This window comes from Parasteatoda tepidariorum, chromosome X1 (genome assembly GCF_043381705.1).
Source record: "Parasteatoda tepidariorum isolate YZ-2023 chromosome X1, CAS_Ptep_4.0, whole genome shotgun sequence".
NCBI lineage: Eukaryota > Metazoa > Arthropoda > Arachnida > Araneae > Theridiidae > Parasteatoda > Parasteatoda tepidariorum.
In genome coordinates, this window is record NC_092214.1 from 10,112,692 (window position 1) to 10,134,593 (window position 21,902).

The following is a 21,902-nucleotide window of genomic DNA, read 5'->3' on the forward strand; positions in this document are numbered from 1 at the left end:
CACCGAAGTGAAGCATCACTGACTGCGGTCAGTAAGAGGGTGGGTGACTACTTTGATCTGCCCTAAACCGTCGCCAATAGCCCATTGTGCAGTAATAAATGTGCGTCGTAAATAAAGTTCCTACCCTATTTGGTTCGACAGATTTAGTTTCGATTTGAATAAGGAAAACTTAAACCTAGTCATTTTAATTGGGTATCATTGAAACTTCATCTAAAATTTTGTTTTTGGAATTCGTAATTTTTGATTAAGATAAAAGCTTTTTTTTTAGTTTCTCCGCAAAATTATCCAGCGATAAAGTGGAACTTACACTTGCGCATCCATTACTTTAATTGCGACTCAAACCGGTTTGCACTTGTTTACGTTCGTGTATCAATGGGTTAACATTGTAATGTAATATGTTTAAAATAAATACAAAGAGGTAGTTTATAAAAAATCTCCTGAATGAAAAACCATTACGTATATGCTCAAATATAGAAAGTATTGCATATAATTTCGTGCAAAACATGTAATTATTAAAATGCTACAGTGCGTCTAATAATTTGATCTAATTATTACAATATAATAATGTAATACGTGATGTAATAAATATTCTATATTTATATAATATATCGTCTAATTTATCCAATCATCGAATTTATATTATGTATCGCCTAATTTAACTAATTGATACACGAACGTAAACAAGTACAAACCAGTTTCAGTCGCGTTAAAGCAATAAAGCTGTATAGTATCACCTGATAATTAAGATTTTACATAGAATCTTATAGAGTGTCTAATAATTTGGCCAGGAACTGTATATATATATATATATATATTTATTACTTAATATTTCCAAATATCCAGTAAGGATCAGTGATTAAGTTACGTGAAAGTTAACTAATTTGTGCAAATTTAGTTAGGAAATCAAATAAATGAAACGAACTTATTTTCAATTTCTTCATATCTCAGAGATCATAATCTAGCCTCAAAAAATATAGAAGTTAAGAAATCTAAGAACACTTCCAGTTTTTACTTTCAAGAAAAGAACACGTACTTCAAAATTGCATAGAAATGTGTTTATAAGCGTAGAATAAGAAAATCATAAATTTAAAGAACCTAGTTAATTGTAATAATAATAACAGGTGTGTTTTGTGTGTGTATATTTGCTAAATTATTTAGAAACTGTTGAACTGATTTCGCTAAAAATATCAAATTTTTAATTTAAAACTAGTTATCTTAAATTGTAAAAATTTGTATTGCTTAAGAATACTTTGATAACTTAGAGCACAGAAACGTTTGATTTGCTTATATAGCTCATTAAATGTGGCGAAATATACAAAGAGTAAAACTTAAATATTCAAGGCTTCTAATTTTTTATTCTTTTCTTTACTTACTTTTTAGGATAATTTTTTCCAAATTGCTTCTACTGACCAGATTTTTGGATCAAAATTATGTAATCGTTGAAAAACAAGTGTTTTAGTGACTAATTTCATTACTGCTAATTTCATTATCAGCTGCACAAATTAATTAGCATATTTAAAATTTTCCCTTCGAACTGTTAAGACTGCTTCGTAGTACATAAAAATTCGCACATTGGAACAAATGTTATTATTATATTCCACTATTTCTATTTTGCACAATTTATATTTACATAATTCAACAGTGAATAAATATTAAAGTTTTCTAAAATCAGTTTTCCCTTTATTTTTTTTCAACTCTTATTAGAAACCTTAACACCAGCAATTTTTATTCGATTTATTTATAAAATTTAGCAGCAGCAAATCTAATTTCTGTTTTCGAATTGCATTTTTGATTAATTAAGCGAAAATTAATGAAACCCAGGTTTTGAAAGTTTTTTCTGTTGACATGTATGTAAACTTTACAATTAAAAAAGTGTAAAACTTAAATCTGTGTGTGACAGAAATTACACGATTGATATAAAAATTACTAATTTTTAAAATTTAAACGAATAAAAATTGATAGGGTTTGCTTTTTTCAGATGTTTTTACAGGGAAATATTTATCTTTGGAGTGTTTAGTTTCAATTTCAAATTTATTCAAAACTTTCAGAATAATATTAAAATGATTTTTTTAAAATTTCTTTTTAGATTAATATTAAAACCTTGTGTTTTAATTTTTTTTAGACTCTCGCGGCTTCGTAATTTGTCCCAATAAATTATTAATATGATAAGAATAAAAATGATTGCTTACTTTTGTAGTGTACTGATATTAGAAATAAGTAATCAATATATATATATNATATATAGTTTATTTGATAAACAATTGAAAATTTTTTGTTCGATTTTGAATCTGAAATCAATGCATCAGGGTTGGGAAAAAATCTTATAGTTTTTACTTACCATATCATTCGGGTCTGAATTCAAAAAAATTTCATTCTGGCATGTATTTTGTTGGGGCATGTTGACATATTTTAGGAATGCATATTATAGAACTTTCTTCCATATCAATGTACTCAAGGGCCTTCCAATGAGGTTGGAATCCCAGCGATGGCTGCTCAAAGTTGGTAGCTAGGAATATATATGCCAATGGATGTAGTGAATGTATGTAAATGAATCAAATGTAGTGAAAAAGTGGCAAATTAAGGATTTGAATTATAATTACCATTTATCGATAATAATACAATTACTTTCGGTTATCGGTGGACGTCATATGATGTTTCCGGTCAACAACGTATGCTTATCAAAAGACAGCATATGATACGTCTTGTCAATAATGTGTTAACCATTATATTACGCCTGGTGATTAAAGTGAACGTTTTTGAAATACGCATGATTAGGGGAATTAAAAAGAATAATCCAACTTTGCTTTTTTAATTATTATTTATGTAATTAAATTCCGTAATATTTAAATCTTACCTATAATCAATTTTTTTCCCTCTCCTCTTTTGGTGCTGTTTATTGGCCCCATCCTATATCTTGGCACTTTTTGCCAAAACTTGAAGGGCACATTATCGGTAATTCTGATTAAATAATTATATGCCTGGCAGGGTATGTAAAGTTAAAAAATACATGCCTAATCGAAATTTTTAAAATGCCCTGGGCTAGTTGGGTAAAATAATGTTCGAGTCCTGCAACGCACAGTGTCTTTTAAAAGATAAAGGCAATTTTTACTTCTTGGCTTTTGAAACAACTTTCTTCTCGTTTTAGAAGCATTTGCTTAATTGGTTTAGCAATGACTTCAATGGGATTTGCAGCTGGTTCTAAGACAGTCAGTTGTTTTACTGGAGCACTTTATTCTGCCAAGTAAGTTTCTCTTTTGAATCACGTGTAAAAAAGTAATTCTGGATTGGCTAGAAGACAAAGAACATAAACGAAAATTTATTATCTTTAAAAAAATCGAGAGGCCGGGTGTTCAAGCCATTTATTCCAACTTCATTATCAGTGTTATCAGTGGCAAATCTTTAAGTTGGGAAATAGTACTTACAATTCTAATATTTTACAGTCCATGGTCACATTAATAGACGCACTATAAGACTCTATGTAAAATCTTACTATACAGGTGATACTATTCAGCTTTTTTTGGTCAGGGACTGTATATGCATTTAAAAAAAAATAATCTGTGGATAATATTCTTTAAATTTTAACCACTTTTAAGTAAGTTTTTACTCGTTTAATATAAATTCGTAACATAATTTAATGCTTTATAAAAATAAGAGTTAATACGAAATGTAAACATCATGAAAAATATAGGCATTTATTTTCATTCCATTCAAACTTGAAAAATGCATTAACGAAGATTCTTTTAAATTCACACAGTTATTTCGTTTCAAATATGCTTGTAACAATGCAGTAGCAAGAAATAATACACAAAATTATAATTTCTAACTCAATTTTTATTCAACATTAAATGAGTCAAAATATTTTTACTTTTCATAAAAAGCAACAGAAATGAACCATTTTTATTGTAAATATAAAAAAAATTACAATTAATTAAAAAAACTACTTCAGTGCTTTTGTTAGCCAGTGACGTATACAGTAAATAAAGCTTTTATGAAAAGGATCTTTCGTCCATGTCAACCTTCATCTATCAAAAGATACCTCAATATAGAGTCGAGTTAGCATGTCTTATATACTAGTGAATTGATGTTTAATAATTGCAGTGGTAGTTACGCCGCGATATTCCACCACCAGAATTTTTATCAGGGATAGAATTCGATGATTAGTTGTTTTACTTGCGAAAGACCGGGAGAGCTGTATTAAGGTTACCAGACCCTGGTGGTGAGAGCTATATTCAGTTCACTGGTTTCGAGCGTTAGCTACAAGAGATGTATTAAGTTCACGGTTGTGATGTTGCTATTAGCAGTCGAGTGTGTACAGGATCCCGTTGTATGTAATTGAGACTGAGAAGCAACAGGAGGACGTTTGTCAACCTTCATCTATCAATAGGTACCTCAATCGAGTTAGCATGTCTTATATACTAGCGAATTGATGTTTAATAATCGCGCCACAATTATTAACACTGTACAATCAATTGGTTTAAAAAAAGTACCTGTAAAAAGACCCCAATTGAAAATGAAACCGTGAAAAGAAAAGAAGCAGAAAGATGTACTTGTGGATGGGAAAATTTCACTTCAGTTAAAAATTAATGTAGAAAAGCTGACATGTCTCGAGCTATCTTGATATATCAACACGTCAATTATTCTTGTTTACGTGGTTTTTGATAATGGTATGTTTTGTGCGCTCCAAGTATGTCAACTTTCTTCACCCCAATTTTTAGAGCTCATTAAGTTTTCAAATTCATATTTTATGGCATGCGGTTGTAATATATTTAAACTTAAAATAACTTATAATGACTTTTAATAATAAATCTTTTTCAAGAAATAATAAATTTTCCAGCTTAAGATTCGAAAAAAAAAAATCGAATAACTAGAAGGTAAAAAGAGTTGAGCATATAAATATTCAATCTCTATATTAAAAACTAAAAAAAATCATAGGGCATCAAATATATGGTTATTCCTTACTTATAAAAAAAAAATTCAGTTTTGTATTTACGTTTCAGTTTTGCACCGCGTCTTGCACTATCTTTGATTAATTATTGAAATTATTTTTTAGAAATTATGGTTTTCCAGATGATTTAGGTACCTATGGTATAATAACTTCAATAATTACCTCATCTAAAGCATTAGGGTATGTCATTATTTCTACCTGTTGATTGCTAAATTGCTAAATTTCAGTTGATATATATATGTATATATATATATATATATANTTTATATATATATATATATATATTATAATATAATTATTTTATACTTTTATTTCATACTTATTTTATACTTTTTTGAAAATGCATAAAATATACATATTTTATACATATCTTTTCAGTTTTGGAGGTATATCACTTTAAAGTAAAAATAGAAATAAAAATAGTTTTGAAGAAGGAGGCGTTATTTGCGTAATGCACTATGCATTAATTTTTAAACTTGATAAGTGACGTTAATGGTATATAGTTCACCATTTTGAAGAAAGGCGTTAATTTCTAAATATTGAAAACAAAATCGCAAAATTTAAATATTTTGTTTCCTTTTTAAAAAACAAAGATTTAATTTAGGAAATTGGTGAAAGTATTTTTATTTTGTCCGTTTCATGATTTTAGCAAGGTTGATTACATAAAAATGATTTCTTTATACGCTTAGCACAAAATAAAAAAGTTGTTCGATAGTTTGTCAATAGATGGCAGCATGATAGTATTAGATTGATCATAAAACTAAACTTGACATTTTTACATTTTGCATAGAAATGATTTTGGTTTTTTGAGTCAATCTTTCTGCTAATATCATACAATCACCATGGAATACAAATTCGCAAAACCTCAATAATGGTACTAACTCATATTTAGTTATAAAAACTACTTTTTTTATTAGAATTAATAATTTATTTATCTAACTATTTTGTAATTCATAAGTTAAAAATCAATTCTCTTTCCACAGGGTTCTGAATAGGGAGTAATGTATTGAGCAAATTTGTTTTACTAAAATTTTGGCCCGTTAAAATTTACGTTATTTTATGAATTTTTTCATGTTGAGTTAACATTAAAAGTGGAACGATTTATGCTATAGCCTTTTTGTTTTTTAATTTTGGTATTTATTTTATGCTATTTACTTTTATGCTGTATTTAGAGGCATCACAAGGGAAGGGGGGTCTATCTAAGTTTTTTCAAATTTAAACACACTGTATTAAATGTTTTTGGCATAAAGTTTTACATCATTTGAAAAAATATGTTTTGTTCTACCAGAATCTATGTAATATGTTGCTTTTCGTTAGATTTAATTTGGGTTAATTTTCAGATCATTAAAATGGAATGTCAAAACATTTTCGACACCTCATTCTTTTTCCTTTTAATCAAAATCCATAAAAACTGCTAATTGTGCTGTGTATGGAAAAGATGAAAGAAACACTCGTGCAAACTTGATGAAATAAGAATATATCTTGTCCATAACAAGTTTAAAAATGGAAATTGATAATGAATATTTGATGATAATATAATTGGGCAAAATGAAATGTTCTTAAATTAAACCCACTCATGAGATTGCTTTATTCTACGCTAGTAGCTCTTACATGCAACTGTAATACTGTTTACACACATATCAAAATTTCTGAGGTAATTATTTCATAATTTCTGCAATTAATAATCTTCCAAAAAATATATTTTCTTTTAGCACTTTTTCTTTTAATTTTCCGCCAAACGTAATTTAATCTTTTAACAGCGGTATACAGGGTGTTCTATGAAGCTCCCTTAACACACATTCTTTAGATTCCTTGTCAAAAAATACATACTTAAGGGAAGAAGATACTTCATTGAAATCAGTTGAATCAATAGTAAAGAAAATGGGGGGAAAATCAAAGCCAGTTTTATTGCGCGATGAAACTCGGTGCTTTTATTAATTGCCTTTCAATACTTTTCTGCGTCTTTCAGTAATCAATTTTTCCTACTTCCTCAAAATATTTTAAGTTTTCCTTTATCAACCCTAAATAAATACTGTTTATTAAAAAAAACTATTCCTTTAATTATATTTTTTTATTTTAATTATTGGAATAAAATTCCAAATAAAATTTTAAGCATTAAAATTAATTTACTTTATGCTTTTAGTAAATGTAAAAGCATATAAATATGTATTTAAAAAAAATTCCTTATAATACAACTAAATTGTTATGTTCCAGCCTTTTTAGGCTCTTATTCAACTGCAATTAAGTCAGCTTTTAATTGAAAATAATTTTAATTTATCTACTTGTAAAAATTGTGTTAGATGTATTATATAGAACAGCCTTCGTGTTAACACACACACATGTGTGTGTGTGTGTCGTCATAATCTCACAACTTTTGAATTTTGACGTTATTTGGACTTTTTTTATGATGAATTTTTTCTTCTTCTGAGCAGTATGAAAGTAATTATTGTTTTAAATGCTCACATGTTGTTTCTTTCAAAGGAATTCACATATGTTTCATTATAATCGGATAAGTAACGTTTTTTTTGTACCCTGACAAGCATGATATAATGTTTAAATTTGGTTACTTTTAGGTTTTTAAAGTTAACTGTAATTTAATTAATTTTAGGTATTTACATTTTTTTAATTTTCTTTTGTTAAGTATGTTATCTTAATTAAAATCACCAAATCATGGATTTGAAAACATTGCTATTCTTTTCTATTTAATGAATTTTTCAAATTAATGTATTGCTTTATAGTTCAGCGTTTGGACCATCTATAGGAGGAGTGATTTTAGATACGTGGGGCTTCAGATACGGGACCGTACTCTATTTAGTTATTGAATTAACCATGGTAAGTAATCAAGGGTAGTTTTTTTTATTTTGTAAATAAAATACATCTTGTTAGAACTTTGTCTTAACTTTGAACTATTAAATATGCATCGATAGAAAGGTCTATTTTTCTTCATTACTTTAATTATTAGTAAATAATTTAAAATAATTTTTTCTTTACTAAATAAAATACATCTTGCTTATTTTCTACTTTGAACTATTAAATAAATACATCGTTAAAAAAGGCTAATTTCCTTTTTATCGGTTAATAATTTTGAATAATTTTTTTTTCGGACATTCTCTCTTTTTTTAAAGAATTTTATCTCGATGATATTTATAGACTCCTTTTTGGATGATATTTTGAAATATTCAGAGACTTTAAAGTTCATTTAAAAATCTTTTCGTGAAAAGAATTTATTGCTTAAATAACAATCAGGGCTATAAGATGTAGTCTAGTCTGATGTAGCGTATAAGGTGTAGTAGGATGTAGCGTAATAATGAAAGTTTTTTTTTTTGTTTTTTTTTTTTTTTTTTTTTTTTTTTTTNTTTTTTTTTTTTTTTTTTTTTTTTTTTTTTTGTTTTTTTTTTTTGCAATTTGCAATTTGCAGTGTAATGCTCCAGTTTTTTTTAAAAATAAAATAAGTGGCTTTACAAAGAAAAAGAACAGTAGTTTGCAGCAGTTTTTGGCAATTACCTTTAACGTTAGTGAAGAAGTAATTTTCAAACGCAGCAAATCTTCTTGCTATGAGCAAGAATTGCATCTCAAGATTCCCCTCTTACCATCATATAGTATGACTAATATTTAAACTAGCCATTACGAATAATAGCTAACTTTGACCATATGTGAATGTACAGAGAACAAAAATAAATAAATAAATAAACGGACCACTCTAAATAACTTTTGATTTAATGATTGGATCTTGAATCTTTAGGACTCAATCTAAATGGTGTGAAGAGGCGGCTTCAAATATGTTAATTAATTGGAGCAGACGATAATTTAAGTTCGGAAGTCAGAAACAAAAATGCTCTTTCTCTGAATAAACATACTTTTTTTTCTCAAAGGTTTTTGGTTTCCGACTCCCAAAATATAGGGGCCATAGGGGGAGTATGATCAAAACAGTTTGGTCAGGTGAGCGTCCCAAAGTTTGCATTTCTTAATGGTAATTTTAATTTTTGCCAATTTTGCCATATCTCAAAATATTTTTTACAAGTATTAAATGAAATAATAAAAAAAAATATGAAATATTTACACAAAATTATACTTAGCATGGAATTGTCTTTGGATAAACGAATTGTGTGAAAAAAATGTTTCGATTTAGTTTTTCGAGATATGGCGAAATAAGCAAATAGTAACGTTAATGTTAAGGGGGGACCATATATTGAGGCCTATATTTTAGGTGTCAGAAATCCGAATCGGTAGCAAAAATAAGTATATTTATTCAGAAAAAATGCGTGTCTGATTTCGTAATATAGAGTCTGCACTTATTAATTAGCATATCTGAACCATTAAGACTAGACCAGTGGTTCCCAACCTTTGGGCGATAGAGCTTCTCAAGGGGGCGATAATCCTTAGGGGGGCGATCAGGGGGCGACGAGTACTCAAAAGATAAAAATTGCTAATAATATTAATAATAAAAACTATTTGAGATTGAAATTGAAAATATACATGAAATCTATGGTTCTGGTGTAGACAAAGAATTGTGAAAGTTAAAAATTAAAAAAAATTCAAGTGCAGGATCGTTTTCGTCATACGTTTTGGTATCGCAGGCGGAAATCTGATAAGTCACTCTGTTCCTCTGAGCAATAATACTGTTTCCAGGCGTATTGATGAGATGGCCGCCGACGTTGAATCAAAGCTCATCAAATTTCTGAAAGAAGGTGAATTTGCGTTGCAGATTGATGAATCAACTGTGATAGATAACAAAGCTGTTTTAGCTTACGTGAGATTCATAAATGAGAGTAAGGAGATTAACGAAGAAATGTTGTTTACAAGAACTTTGAGCACAGATACAAAAGGATCGTCGATTTTTAAATTGGTCAAAGATTATTTTAAGGTAAAAGAAATTTCCCTCACAAATGTAAGTGCTTGTGCAACAGATGGTGCTCCAACCATGTCTGGTTGTCATGCTAGGTTTCTGGGTCACCTTAAAAAAGAAGTACCGGAAGTTATCTCACCATTCATTATGTCATTCATCGTCAATTTTTTGCTGCGAAAAATTGGTTATTTCTGGCATCAATAAAATAAAAGCTAGTTCTCCTAATAACCGTTTGTTCTGAGAACTTTGCTATGAAAATGACTGAGAAATGAGTGAGATGACTTTCAAAAGGAAACTGAGCCGTTTCTTCGAATTGCTGGATTCGGTTACTGAGTTTCTCGACACCACTGATCCTGTTTTAAGTGAGAGTTTGAAGCAACGCAAGTTGGAAACTGCGTACCTCACTCATAGTTTTGAAAAAAATGAAGGAAATCAACGTTAAACTTTAAGGAAATAAAATGAACATTATCAAGGCTAAGGGAATCATATCTTCATTCATCGCCAAGTTTGATATCTACAAGTCAAACATTGGTTGCAAAGAGCTAATGCAATTTCCAACTCTTAAAAAGTGTTCAATGGCAGATATCAAGATTCTCGAAAATAAAATCTTAATTTTTACTGATCACCTTGATCAGTTATGGAATCAAGATTTAAAGATTTGATGAAATTAGAAATTCCGGATTGGATTTTCGATCCTTTCTCTTTCGAAGTTGTGGATAAGCTCACTTCCTCTTTGTAGACTGAGATTTTAGATTTGAAGTATGACTGTGAGGCTTAAGTCGTCTTTAAAAAATACGGTTACGAGTTAGCTTGGGTAAAGCTTATGGACACTTATCCACAATTGTGGAAACAAACTGAACCGCTTCTCATCTCGTTCCCGTCAACATATTTAGTGGAGAGAGGATTTAGCTCTGTCTTCCAGCTGCTCACAAAGCAAAGAGATAGGTTGGACATTTGCTTCAAAAGAGACCCGCGTTTAAATCTGACGAGCATAAAATCTGACATTCAAGCTTTAACTTGAAATACACCAAGCACAAGGCAGTTATTGAAGTGGTAAAAATGTACTTTCTCCCTCTTCATTTTTTTTCTCAAATTTTAGTTGTTAACGTTTTAACTTTTTCTTGATTACATTAAAATATGAATTGAAAAAAATGTACTTTTGTTTTGATTATTCCGTTTTAAATATCATTTCTTTTTGAAAAAAAAAATGCACAATTTTTTTGAATTGATAAAAATGACAGGATAAATGTGCCTCCTTATTCGCATTACAATTTAAATTAAAATCAAATAATATAGCATATTTTCAGTGTCTGGTTGCTCACAAGCAACAATGAATGGTTTCTTGAGCAAAAAGAGAAAGGGGCGATATATGTCAGCCAACCCCAATAGGGGGGCGATGGTCCACAAAAGGTTGGAAACCACTGGACTAGACCATTTATTATTTGGTGCATTCATGAAACAATAAAAGAATAATTATTTTAATGGAAGGAAACATATTTTCTTTTTTAATATTTCTTAATGGAAATTGAAGAGCATTATGCAGTTAACAAAATCGTAAATATTTCATAATTTCTTGGCATTTCTTAAATTAAGTACACGCTGTCAAGAAATGCATAACAAGCTGAAGATTAAAAGAGCAAATTCGTAAAAAAATTGTTAGAATAACAACTGGCTCATGTAAGCCTGGATAAATATGCCTTAATAAATCTTTATTGATTAACCCTCAAAATATAACTGCAAAAATATGGACTTTAAGCAGGAAAGCAGTCGAAAATTTAGAGTTCATTTCATTTTTTTGCGCATTTCGCTGAAACGCAAAAGTTTTTAAATCGAATTAAAAATTTTTTGCCCACAATTAAGAAATTCGTTTATCAAAAGGCAATCGCACGTAAAAATAATTTTTAATCTTTTATTACTTTTATTATTTTATTTAATAATAGTTGAACTTTTTCACACCAATTTAATGTACGTTTTGTTAATTAACATAACATAAAATATGTGCGAAATCGTTTGAATAATTTTCGCGTAATTTAAATAAAATGCCTTTTTATAATTGGTTCACTTAGAAAGTATTCAACTATTTTATTTTTTAATTAAAATTATGTAGATCAAACTGGTATAAAATTTTTTATACCGTATAGTTCAAAATTTTTTAGACCATTATTAAGCGCACACAGTGAGTATACCGTCGGAGTTCTATTTAACGAACTTTCATTTTGCGATTTTTTTTAAAGTAAATTTTCTATTTAACGAAATTTTCTTTGAGATCCACTTTTCTTATTTCCCAAAATACTTCAGAGCATTTCAAAGTTGTTAACGCATATTGTGGGTGACCTTGAACTGATTTTCGAAGCCTCTTAATTTTTAAAGAAAGCTGTAAAATCCCTTTTTGTTTGCATTTCAAACGAAATCAATAGATTTTATCAGAAGCAATTAAACTTAAGAACACGTGTGGTAATGTATGTTTAAAATTTCTTTTATAACACAACTATAATTTTATTCATAAATTTAGCTTTTTTTAGTTGAAAATGTATGTAGTATGATAGTGTAACACTAGATAATGTTTTTCTCTATTCTTGCTTACCATGAAGATTTCTTTTATGGTTAAGATTGATAAAATAAATAGTAGATACTAGTTAACGAAACAAAGGTGTATCAATTGCTATTTTAATTATGTCTTGTGTTTATGAATTTAAAACCTGTTTTGTGTTGTTTAAGTATTTCAAAAGGTGATTTTCTATTTAATGAATTTTCCATATGACGAACTTATTATCGGGATTTAGTGGCTTCGTTAAATAGAGGTCGGACTGTATTGCCATTTATTTATCAATATGTATCAGTTTTACATTATTTGTATCAATAATATGTGAAAAAATAATCAGATGTTAATAAGAAAAAAAGTTTGTTTAAACTTTCCTTCATGTATCTTATTCAGGGGTATTATAAAATAAATTTGCCATAATATGACACCATTTAATATTTTCCTTCAAGAAACAGATTAAAAACTTAAAATGGATGTTGGACGATATTTTTAGCATGGAAAGGTGGACGGAGACTAAGAGACAAAGCATACAAATGTGCTGCATTTGCATCTCTGCTTCTTTTTAGCGGTCTCTTTTAATTATGAAAGCATCGTTCCCCTGAACTCTTTTCAAGTGAGGATCATGTTCTGATTTAAAAATTGTAGTTGTTGACATTTCAAAATTATTTCTCTTCTTCTTTTACTGTAACCGGGAGAGCTGAATAATTGTTTTTTAACATTATTTTTTAACATTTTTAACAATAATTGTGACCATTCTTACAAAATTTAGTTTTCAACAGTGGGCAGCTTGGAAGTCATACGTTTGCAAAGTTATCAGTTTATTACAGCTGTTATTTATAGAATAAAATTGATAGCTATGAGTGAATAGTTTTTTTAAAATTAATTTTTTACCATTTCTGTAAGGAATATATATTTTACATTGAATGATCGAGAGAATATCAACAATCACTTTGGTGAATGTCTGAAATATTTGTTATATCCGATTTAATATCAATTTATTTGTTGATATTTTATTTTATAACCGTCGTTGAACTGCCGACACAATTCTGAGTTTACGACTACCAACTGCTTATCCCTGTGATTTTGATCCCAATCCAGATGGCAAGGGAGCTGCTGGATCAGTACCCTCAGGGATATTGATTTGTTGTGGCAACATGGAGAACTTTGTGACCCGACAGATTTAACCAGCATCAGTCACCACTTACTACACGGGGATCGAACCCACTGTCTCTTTGACATGTGCCCTACTAACCAGGCTATCCCATTCCCCTATTCGTTGATATTATTATATTTATTTGATATTGAGGTGAGGGTAGATTAGGAGAAACGTGCGTACCGGGAACTTTACAAAAACATTGATGTAGGGCATATTTGGGACATATGTTATTGTCAACAGTGGAAGTCGACAACCACCAATTTCGGTCATAGTTTGGAAAATAAGTAATGTTATTCTTAGTCCTCTTTATAAAATTGATACCAATTTTCATTTTTAAAAATTTAATAGCTAATATATTATAATATAATGTTTCACAGTTCTATTGTTTTTTTTTCCTGCTGCTGCGTTAAATGTAGTTTAAACTATTTGTTTTTAAAAATTATTTTATTTTCTTCTGAATTTATCAATGAGATATTTGTAAAATATAATAATTAATTGTCTATTTCATTAAAATAATCGAATTATACTAATACAAATACTTATTTTTACTGTTCTGTTATTTTATTCTTCCGTTTAACAACTATAAATTAATTAGTATTGTTTTACATTTGCAAATTTTATTTATGTTTTTGTCACTTTATTTAGGTCATTCTTAAAAAAAATGAGTTTTGTTCTTGATTCTTTTTTTTTTTAAAGAAAGAATTCTATAAGGAATTTATATGTATAAGGAATTGTATATAGAAAGACCAAAACTAGATTATATAGAATTATATATAGAAAGATCAAATATATAGACCAAAAACATATGTTCAATTGCAAAAGAAAATTATTCATCGTTAAAACATACCATTAAAAATTTGTTTTAATTTTAGGTTGCTTTTCTGAGCGTTATAATCATGACCGAAAAAGGAGGTAGCAAACTATTTCGAACTCCCGAAAAAGACAAATACAAATCATTTGATATTGCTATTTCATTAGATTCAAAAAGTGTTGTAAAAAATGATCAAAAGAATTAAGACCAGATGTTAAAATACTCTGTCCACAATAAATGAAAGCCATTCTCAAGGAAGAAGATTTGTTAAAATATTTTTCTAATAACAGAAGAAATTGACAGTAATTCTCATGTAAGAAACTTTGTAAGAGGCTTTTTCGATAATAATCTACTTTGATTGTCTACAGTTTTCAAGTAAGAAGCTAAATGAAAATATTCTTCTAATAATGGTTGTAAGTAATTCTCAAGTAAAAAGTTTTCTTAAAGGACTGTTCTGAGAATAGAATAAATTGATTGTGAGCAGTTCTCAAGTAAGAAGCTTTATTAAAAATTCTCCTAATGATAAAATAAAATGGTTGTAAGCAATTCTCAAGTAAAAAGTGTTCTAAGAAGACATTTTTTTAATAAAATAAAGTGATTGTAAACAATTCTTTAGTGACAGTATTTACATTTGCTTATTGTTATTCAATATTAGGAATGAATTTAACAAAATGTTTTAAACATCACAGTTTGCAAGTCTTTATTCGCTTTATATTTCGCCTATTCTATTTATAGTCTTCTATTCCGCTAAAACACGTGCTTTATAGAAAAATTAAGGACATTTAAGAAGGAAGAGGATAGATTTTGAATCCTTAAGCATTTTTCTCATTAGAATGACGTATATTTGCTTTCAAACTACTAGAAAACGAGTAAAAAACTCGTTTACTATTTTTTTTTTAGCAATTGAGTTAAACGGAAAAAATAATCAAATTTAAGACAATCATGTACTGAAATTAAGTTTTGTCTAAAATTAAAAATCACGCTATTATATAATACATACAAAGGGCCACATTGTGGGCCCCCTAATAAGCCTATAATTAATTCCTCGGGTTGGGGAGACATGGGGCCATGTTGTAATACAGAATATTGACATCGAATTTCCTCATTTTAAGGTTATTCAACACACTATTATGTATATACATACATAGTAACCTATTGGGCCACATTGTTCTAAAACTAGTTGAAGACGAGTTAAAAACTCATTCATTAATTTTTTTTAATAAATTATTTGTTAAAACGGAAAAAAAATAAAATTTAAGACAATTATATACTAAAATAAAGTTTTGTCTAAAAGTAAAAATCACAAATGAAACAGCTGTCTGAGAGAGTTGTCACACACAGAAATAAAATTTTGTTCCTGTTATCTATTCTTTCGTCTCTGCTTTATTTTATAACCGTCGTTGAGCAGTCAACCCAATTTTTGGGTTTACGACTACTAATGTTCAACTCCGTAGCCTTTTAATTTTGAACCCAATCTAGAAGACAGGGGATCAAGTATTGAGAGAAATTTTCTTTTCGTGGAGGATTTTTTTGATGGAACTAACCCGCATTTGCATTACATAGAGAGGAAGACCACGAGAACCTCCCACAGATAGCCTGACGGCAAAGGGTCTCTAACCCATGATCCGTCAACCACTGAGGATATTTCACGTTAGCACTGTGGCGGTGCAAGCCGGATGCGGATCTGTATCGACCAGTCATCGCAGGGATTCGAACTCGGTTCACCTCATTGAAAGGCGAACGCTATATTCTACTACTATATTATTTCGCTATCTACTACTATATTATTTCGCCTCTAATTTTTTTCTGTGAAGATTATTAAATTTCTATCTCAATTTCTTTTTAAATTTTGAAGGTATCTTTTATACAACATCCTTTATTTTATGTTCTGATGCTATACTCAATCTTGAGTAATAATGAAAACAGGTGTAGAGATTATTCCCGCTTCTTTAACTACAATGTAAAAACTGTGGGTCGATTTTGGTGTTTCCAAAAAGCGGTGTTATGGAATACTTTATTTCTAGTCGAGCGTTCATAACACTTTAAATCTTAGCACCAATATTGGAATGTCGCGCACATTAAGATAGCAATGAAATTTTAACGCATTTTGGATCTGTATATTGTTTACAGTGTAGTAGAAGATGGCTTGTTGCTCACGATGCTACACATCTACAGAAACAAACGTTTGCTGTTATAATATGTATGTATGTTTTTAGTTTTAGTGTAATAAGTATAGTTAAGTTTTAATTTTTAAATATCTTCCAATTTTATAATATTTAATTTCTATCCGCTTCAGTTCTATTAAGCCTGATTCAAATTCATTCCCACACAAAAAAGAGAGAGAGTCGTAAACAAAATTTGATTTAAATTCAAAATAAAACACAAATAGAAAGATATAAAGTTCGTATTTATTCCGTTAAATGTTCCTGTTTGTGTTTTATTTTGAATTGTTCTTAAATTTTTCTAATATTTTTACTTAATTAAATTTTTTTTATGAATCAGACCCTCTCTTTCTGGTACACCTCACACTATTGAATTGATGTATTTTGCTATCTTAATGCAATATTAAAGAGCACTATTTTCACGCTATTGTAATCGTGTTCAAATGAAGTTTTTATTTGAAATGGAAAAATTTTTATGTACACTTTTAAAAATTATTATTGTTATCTTTAATACATTTTTGTCAACGCTAGTGTTATTTGATTTTGATTCCTTCTTCTCTTTATTTTAATTTGCATTCTTATTTTTATTTATGATTTATTTTTTATTATTATTATTGCTATCTTTAATCTGGATTTCAGGAAAAATGTGTAAGAACAAGTTGGTTTTATAATCAGAAAGTGATCAAAATCTTCCCATTTTGCATCTGTTTCACACAATCAATCACCAAATGAAACCCAAGCCAAGGTTTTAACTTAATATTGCGTAAGGTAAATCAACATTGGATATATGAAACCCGAATGATATAATTAGGTTTCCAATTTTATGATTTAAGGGGCAAGTTTGGTTAAATTGCAAATTACTTTGCGTTTGTTTTACCTTCACAAAGTTTTTCCTTTCTCTTTAGACTTTAAATGTTTTAAAAGTTTTAGTTGAAATTATATTTAAAGTACTACCTGTGTCGACATTTAAAAGTATTTGACGAAATCGGGTGTTAGTTTTTACTGAAAGTTATCATTTTTATCTTGAATGTATCCCGATTCTATTAATTTGTGTTTGGTCATTTTTTTTGCCTATCTCATTGATTTGATTGATTCCCAAAAATCTGATCACTTGATTCTCACTTGATTGATTTTTTAAAGATTCGACTGGTTCTCAAAGTCTGGCTTATTTATACAAATTAGAACATAATTATAAGCATTGGTTCATCCTAGCTTATTACAGCCTAGTAAGTAACTCCTGAGAAGCCGGAGAAAAATGACTTGTTTGAATGTCTGTTTATTTGTCTATTTATTTTTTATTAAATCTGGATAAAAATGAATAGAATAATAAAAAATACCATTGAAACAAAACCACCAAACCTATTTTTTTGAGCAGAAAATTTTAATTATTTATTCATATTTCGAATTCCTGTAAATTTTATTAAATCGTAGATGCAATTTTTAATGATATAAATATTAAATTATAAAATTCTGTTCAAATTGAAGTTTCAAAATTTCTATTGCCTCTAAAGAGAATTGCATGACTCAACTTTTTTTTGTTTAAAAACATAGAAAAATTAATACAAATATATATGGTGGATTATAAAGAAAATCTATTTTTAAAAATTGTTTATGTTTCGAAGAATCAAAGAATCTTTCTTTGAAATTGTTGATTTAATGTAAAAATATGTGTGGCGCATTGCGCTTAAATTATATCTTTAAAAATTGTTTATGGTGTCAAAGAAGAAAAGAATTATTTCTTAAATTAGTAATACAAATATGTAAGACACGTGCTTTAGTTGTATCTTTAAAAATTCTTTGCGATATCAAAATAAAGAAATATTCTATTAAATTAGTAATACATATATTTAAAATATAATGTAGTTAATTTTTAATTTTTTTAAAATCAAAATTGTTTACAGTACTTTAGAAAAAATAAATTTTCTATTAAATTGGTAATACAAATATGTATGACATATTTTGAAATTCTATTTTTAAAATTTGTTTACAAAAAATTTGTGATGTATGACGTATTGCGCTTCAGTTGTATCTTTAAAAATTACTTAAAATATCAAAGGGGAAAAAAGAAATATCTCATTGAATTAGTAATGAAACTATATAAGACATTATATAGTGAAAATCTATTTTAAATTTTGTTCATGATATCATAGAAGAAAACTTTCTGTTAAATTCATAGTACAAATATGTGAGACACATTGTGCTTTAGTTGTATCCTTAAAAGTTGTTTACGATATCAAAGAGAAAAAAATAAATGTTCTTTTAAATTGGTAATACAAATATATAAGTCATAATATAGTGAAGTTCTCCTTTAAAAATTATTTACCATATTAAAAAAACTTTTTATTAAATTGGTAATATAAATTTATAAGTCATAATATAGTGAAGTTCTGCTTTAAAAATTATTTATGATATTAAAATAAAACTTTTTATTAAATTGGTAATACAAATACGTGAGACACATTGTACCTTAGTTGTATCAGGAAAAATTATTTACGATATCAAGGAGGTAAAAAATAAATGTTCTATTAAATTGGTAATACAAATATATAAGTCATAATGTAGTGAAAATCTGTTTCAAAATTATTTACCATATATATACTTTTTTTATTAAATTGGTAATACAAATATGTGAGACACATTATGCCTTAGTTGCATCCTTAGAAATTGTTTCGATATCAAACAGGAAAAAAAGAATTATACTATTAAATTGGTAATACGAATACATAAGACAAAATATGGTGAAATTCAACTTTAAAAACTGTTTATGATATCAAAGAAAAATAAACTTTCTATTAAATTGATAATACAAATATGTGAGACACATTGTGCCTTAGTAGAGTCCTTAATATTGTTTACGATATCAAAGAGGAAAAAAATGCTCTATTGAATCGGTAATACAAATATATAAGTCATAATATAGTGAAGTTCTGCTTTTAAAATTATTCACGATATAAAAAAAAACTTCTTATTAAATTGGTAATACAAATATGTGAGACACATTATGCCGTAGTTACATCTTTAAAAATTGTTTACCATATCACAAAATATAGTGAAATTCAACTTTAAAAATTGTTTATGATATCAAAGAAAAAATAAACTTTCTATTAAATTGGTAATACAAATATGCATGTAGTATTGTGCTGAAGTTATACCTTTAAAAATTGTTTACGATATCAAAGGAAAAAGAAAGAAATATTCTATTAAATTGGTAGGTCTGCGCTTCAATCTAAATAAAAGAGATTTTATATAAGTTTAGTGCGGATTCTTTCTATAGGATTTGAGAATGCGTGGCTGAATTTAGTGTGAGTAAGTTTAGAGGAAAAGAAATTGGACCAAACCACCGTAAATGGATATTCAAAAGAAGTCTCATTACAGAAAGTCATTTTACTTCGAAATATTTCAGAATTGTTCGTTCCTTATAGAATGTTTTTAAATGAAGGAAAGATTGTTGCAATTTATTTCTTTTTATGCTGGCATACCGACTAATGGCATTCCTGCTTTGAGTTTTTTTAATTGGATACTACCAAAGGAACCGCTTTATGTTTATACATCTTGGAAACAAAGATTTCGGTACCTATTTCATAAAATACGCGTATTTTATTTATCATTAATAACCTTCAAACTATGTGGAAATTCATTCAAACGTTTTCAAAATTTAGGTATTGTTTTGAATTACTTTTGAGAAAACATTTTTTTCTTTCTGTTAAAGCATATTTCCTGTTTTGAAAAATCATAATTCTTTTAAACAATGCTCTTCATTATCGAGTGTTTTTGATTTTTAAAGATTGATATAAACCTTTTATGTTGCTAAATCTTAATATTTTTTTAATGAAATTTTTGCTTAAAAAAGACAGCATTCAACTTTTTATTTATTTTTAATTTATAAAAGCCAAAAAGTAAATCAATCAAACGCGTTTTTAAGACAATTTAGTAATAAAGCGCGTACAGAGTCGTTTTTGTTCATGTGTTTATTTTTTCCTCTTTTAATTGAATAACAATACCCTTTAATTATTTATTATAAAAGCCTCTTCATGGAATTCTATTAACCCTAAAAATGACAAGATTTCATAGCATAATAGTTTTAACCAATTTAAAATCCTTTAATATAATTGAATTATTCTTTTAATTACTTAGATGAAATTTCAATATTCTTGTTTTTCCTTTTTGTCATGATTTGTGATTGTTGCTAAATCTAGTGATATTTGTTCTAGCAATAATGCTTTTAAAGAATATCGTTTGTAAACAAAATTACTTATTTTTATAAAAATAAATTAATTGCAAAGTTTTGCATGCATTAAATCGTTTGATATGAGTTGTTACTTACAAATCACCTTATTTTTAAACAGAGCAATAGAGTAGGCAGTGAAATGATATATAATTAACTCCAACTCCAGACTTTTCTGCAAGCTCAAATCAGACTCCATTAAAATTTTTACCAAAACCTTGAAATATTTAAATATTATTAGTAAGTAAATATTAATTTCAATTTATACACTAACGATAAGATTTGAAGGTACTTTACTTAAAATAACATTTCGTATTATAACGTTAAGGAAGCGTCCAGCTAAGGGAATAAATTTTACAAAATATATTTGCATTAAGTATTGAAATTGTATTATGAGAAAAAACTATATATCCATATCTTTTAAATTTATAAACATCTTATTACAAAAAGATTCTTTTATGATTATTTTGGAGCTAGTGAACTATACTAATACTGCATTTCTATTCAATTAACTTTTCAAATTAACTAAATAAATTTGATTTTGGAAGTATTATTTCTATAGCTCAATCAAACATAGGCTCACAGACGTTAAAAAGTAATATTTTTGCTTACATACAAATTATAACTATTTGTCTAAATAATTTTCATAAGATCACTAATTTCATTTTTTCTTTTTACCTATAGGAATTAACTATCCAGAGCAATTTTTTCCCACTCCTACAAATTTTTTTTAGACTCCAACTCCATAGAATTTTTTGCTGCACAAATCTTTTAGTCTATATGTACTTGCACTGTTTTGAAAGCAAATTTTGAATTATATTTATGTTACATGCATGAATTACTTGTGCAATATACTTTTCTATATTTAAATTAAATTTACTCTATAATAACTTTTTTCATTCAATTTTTGAATATCACATTATTTGGGGAAAAAAAACCATCGCTATTGCGTGATTTGAACTATTTTATATTTCACAAATAAAAAAGCAGCTATTATTAGAGAAAATTTCATAAGAACGTAAGATAATACTTTATTTGAAAAAATACTTTAAAGATGGATAAATAAGTTTCAAATATTTACTTAAATCCATTTTTTGTAAAAATAATAGCAAGGTTTGGTACGTTAGTTTTTCGGACATGCATCAAAATACTAAATTGCTTTTTCTTAAAACGTTTCACACAGTAAAATATAACATCTGTTGCTGCCATTTGTTC

The 21,902-nt window shown here is 27.8% G+C and overlaps 1 protein-coding gene across 6 annotated transcripts in view; it reads left to right on the forward strand.

Annotated features, from left to right (window-relative positions):
- Positions 1-14,908, forward strand: part of LOC107455839 (MFS-type transporter SLC18B1) — a 54,968-nt gene extending 40,060 nt beyond the window's left edge. For all 6 annotated transcript variants that reach the window (XM_016073552.3, XM_043044665.2, XM_016073553.3 and 3 more), the window contains 4 exons: positions 3,146-3,241; positions 5,051-5,125; positions 7,684-7,777; positions 14,362-14,908. In XM_016073552.3, the coding sequence (XP_015929038.1) occupies positions 3,146-3,241; positions 5,051-5,125; positions 7,684-7,777; positions 14,362-14,505 (409 nt within the window). In that variant the 3' untranslated portion in view covers positions 14,506-14,908. The remainder of the gene's footprint in view (positions 1-3,145; positions 3,242-5,050; positions 5,126-7,683; positions 7,778-14,361) is intronic.
- Positions 14,909-21,902: the final 6,994 nt, after the last annotated feature.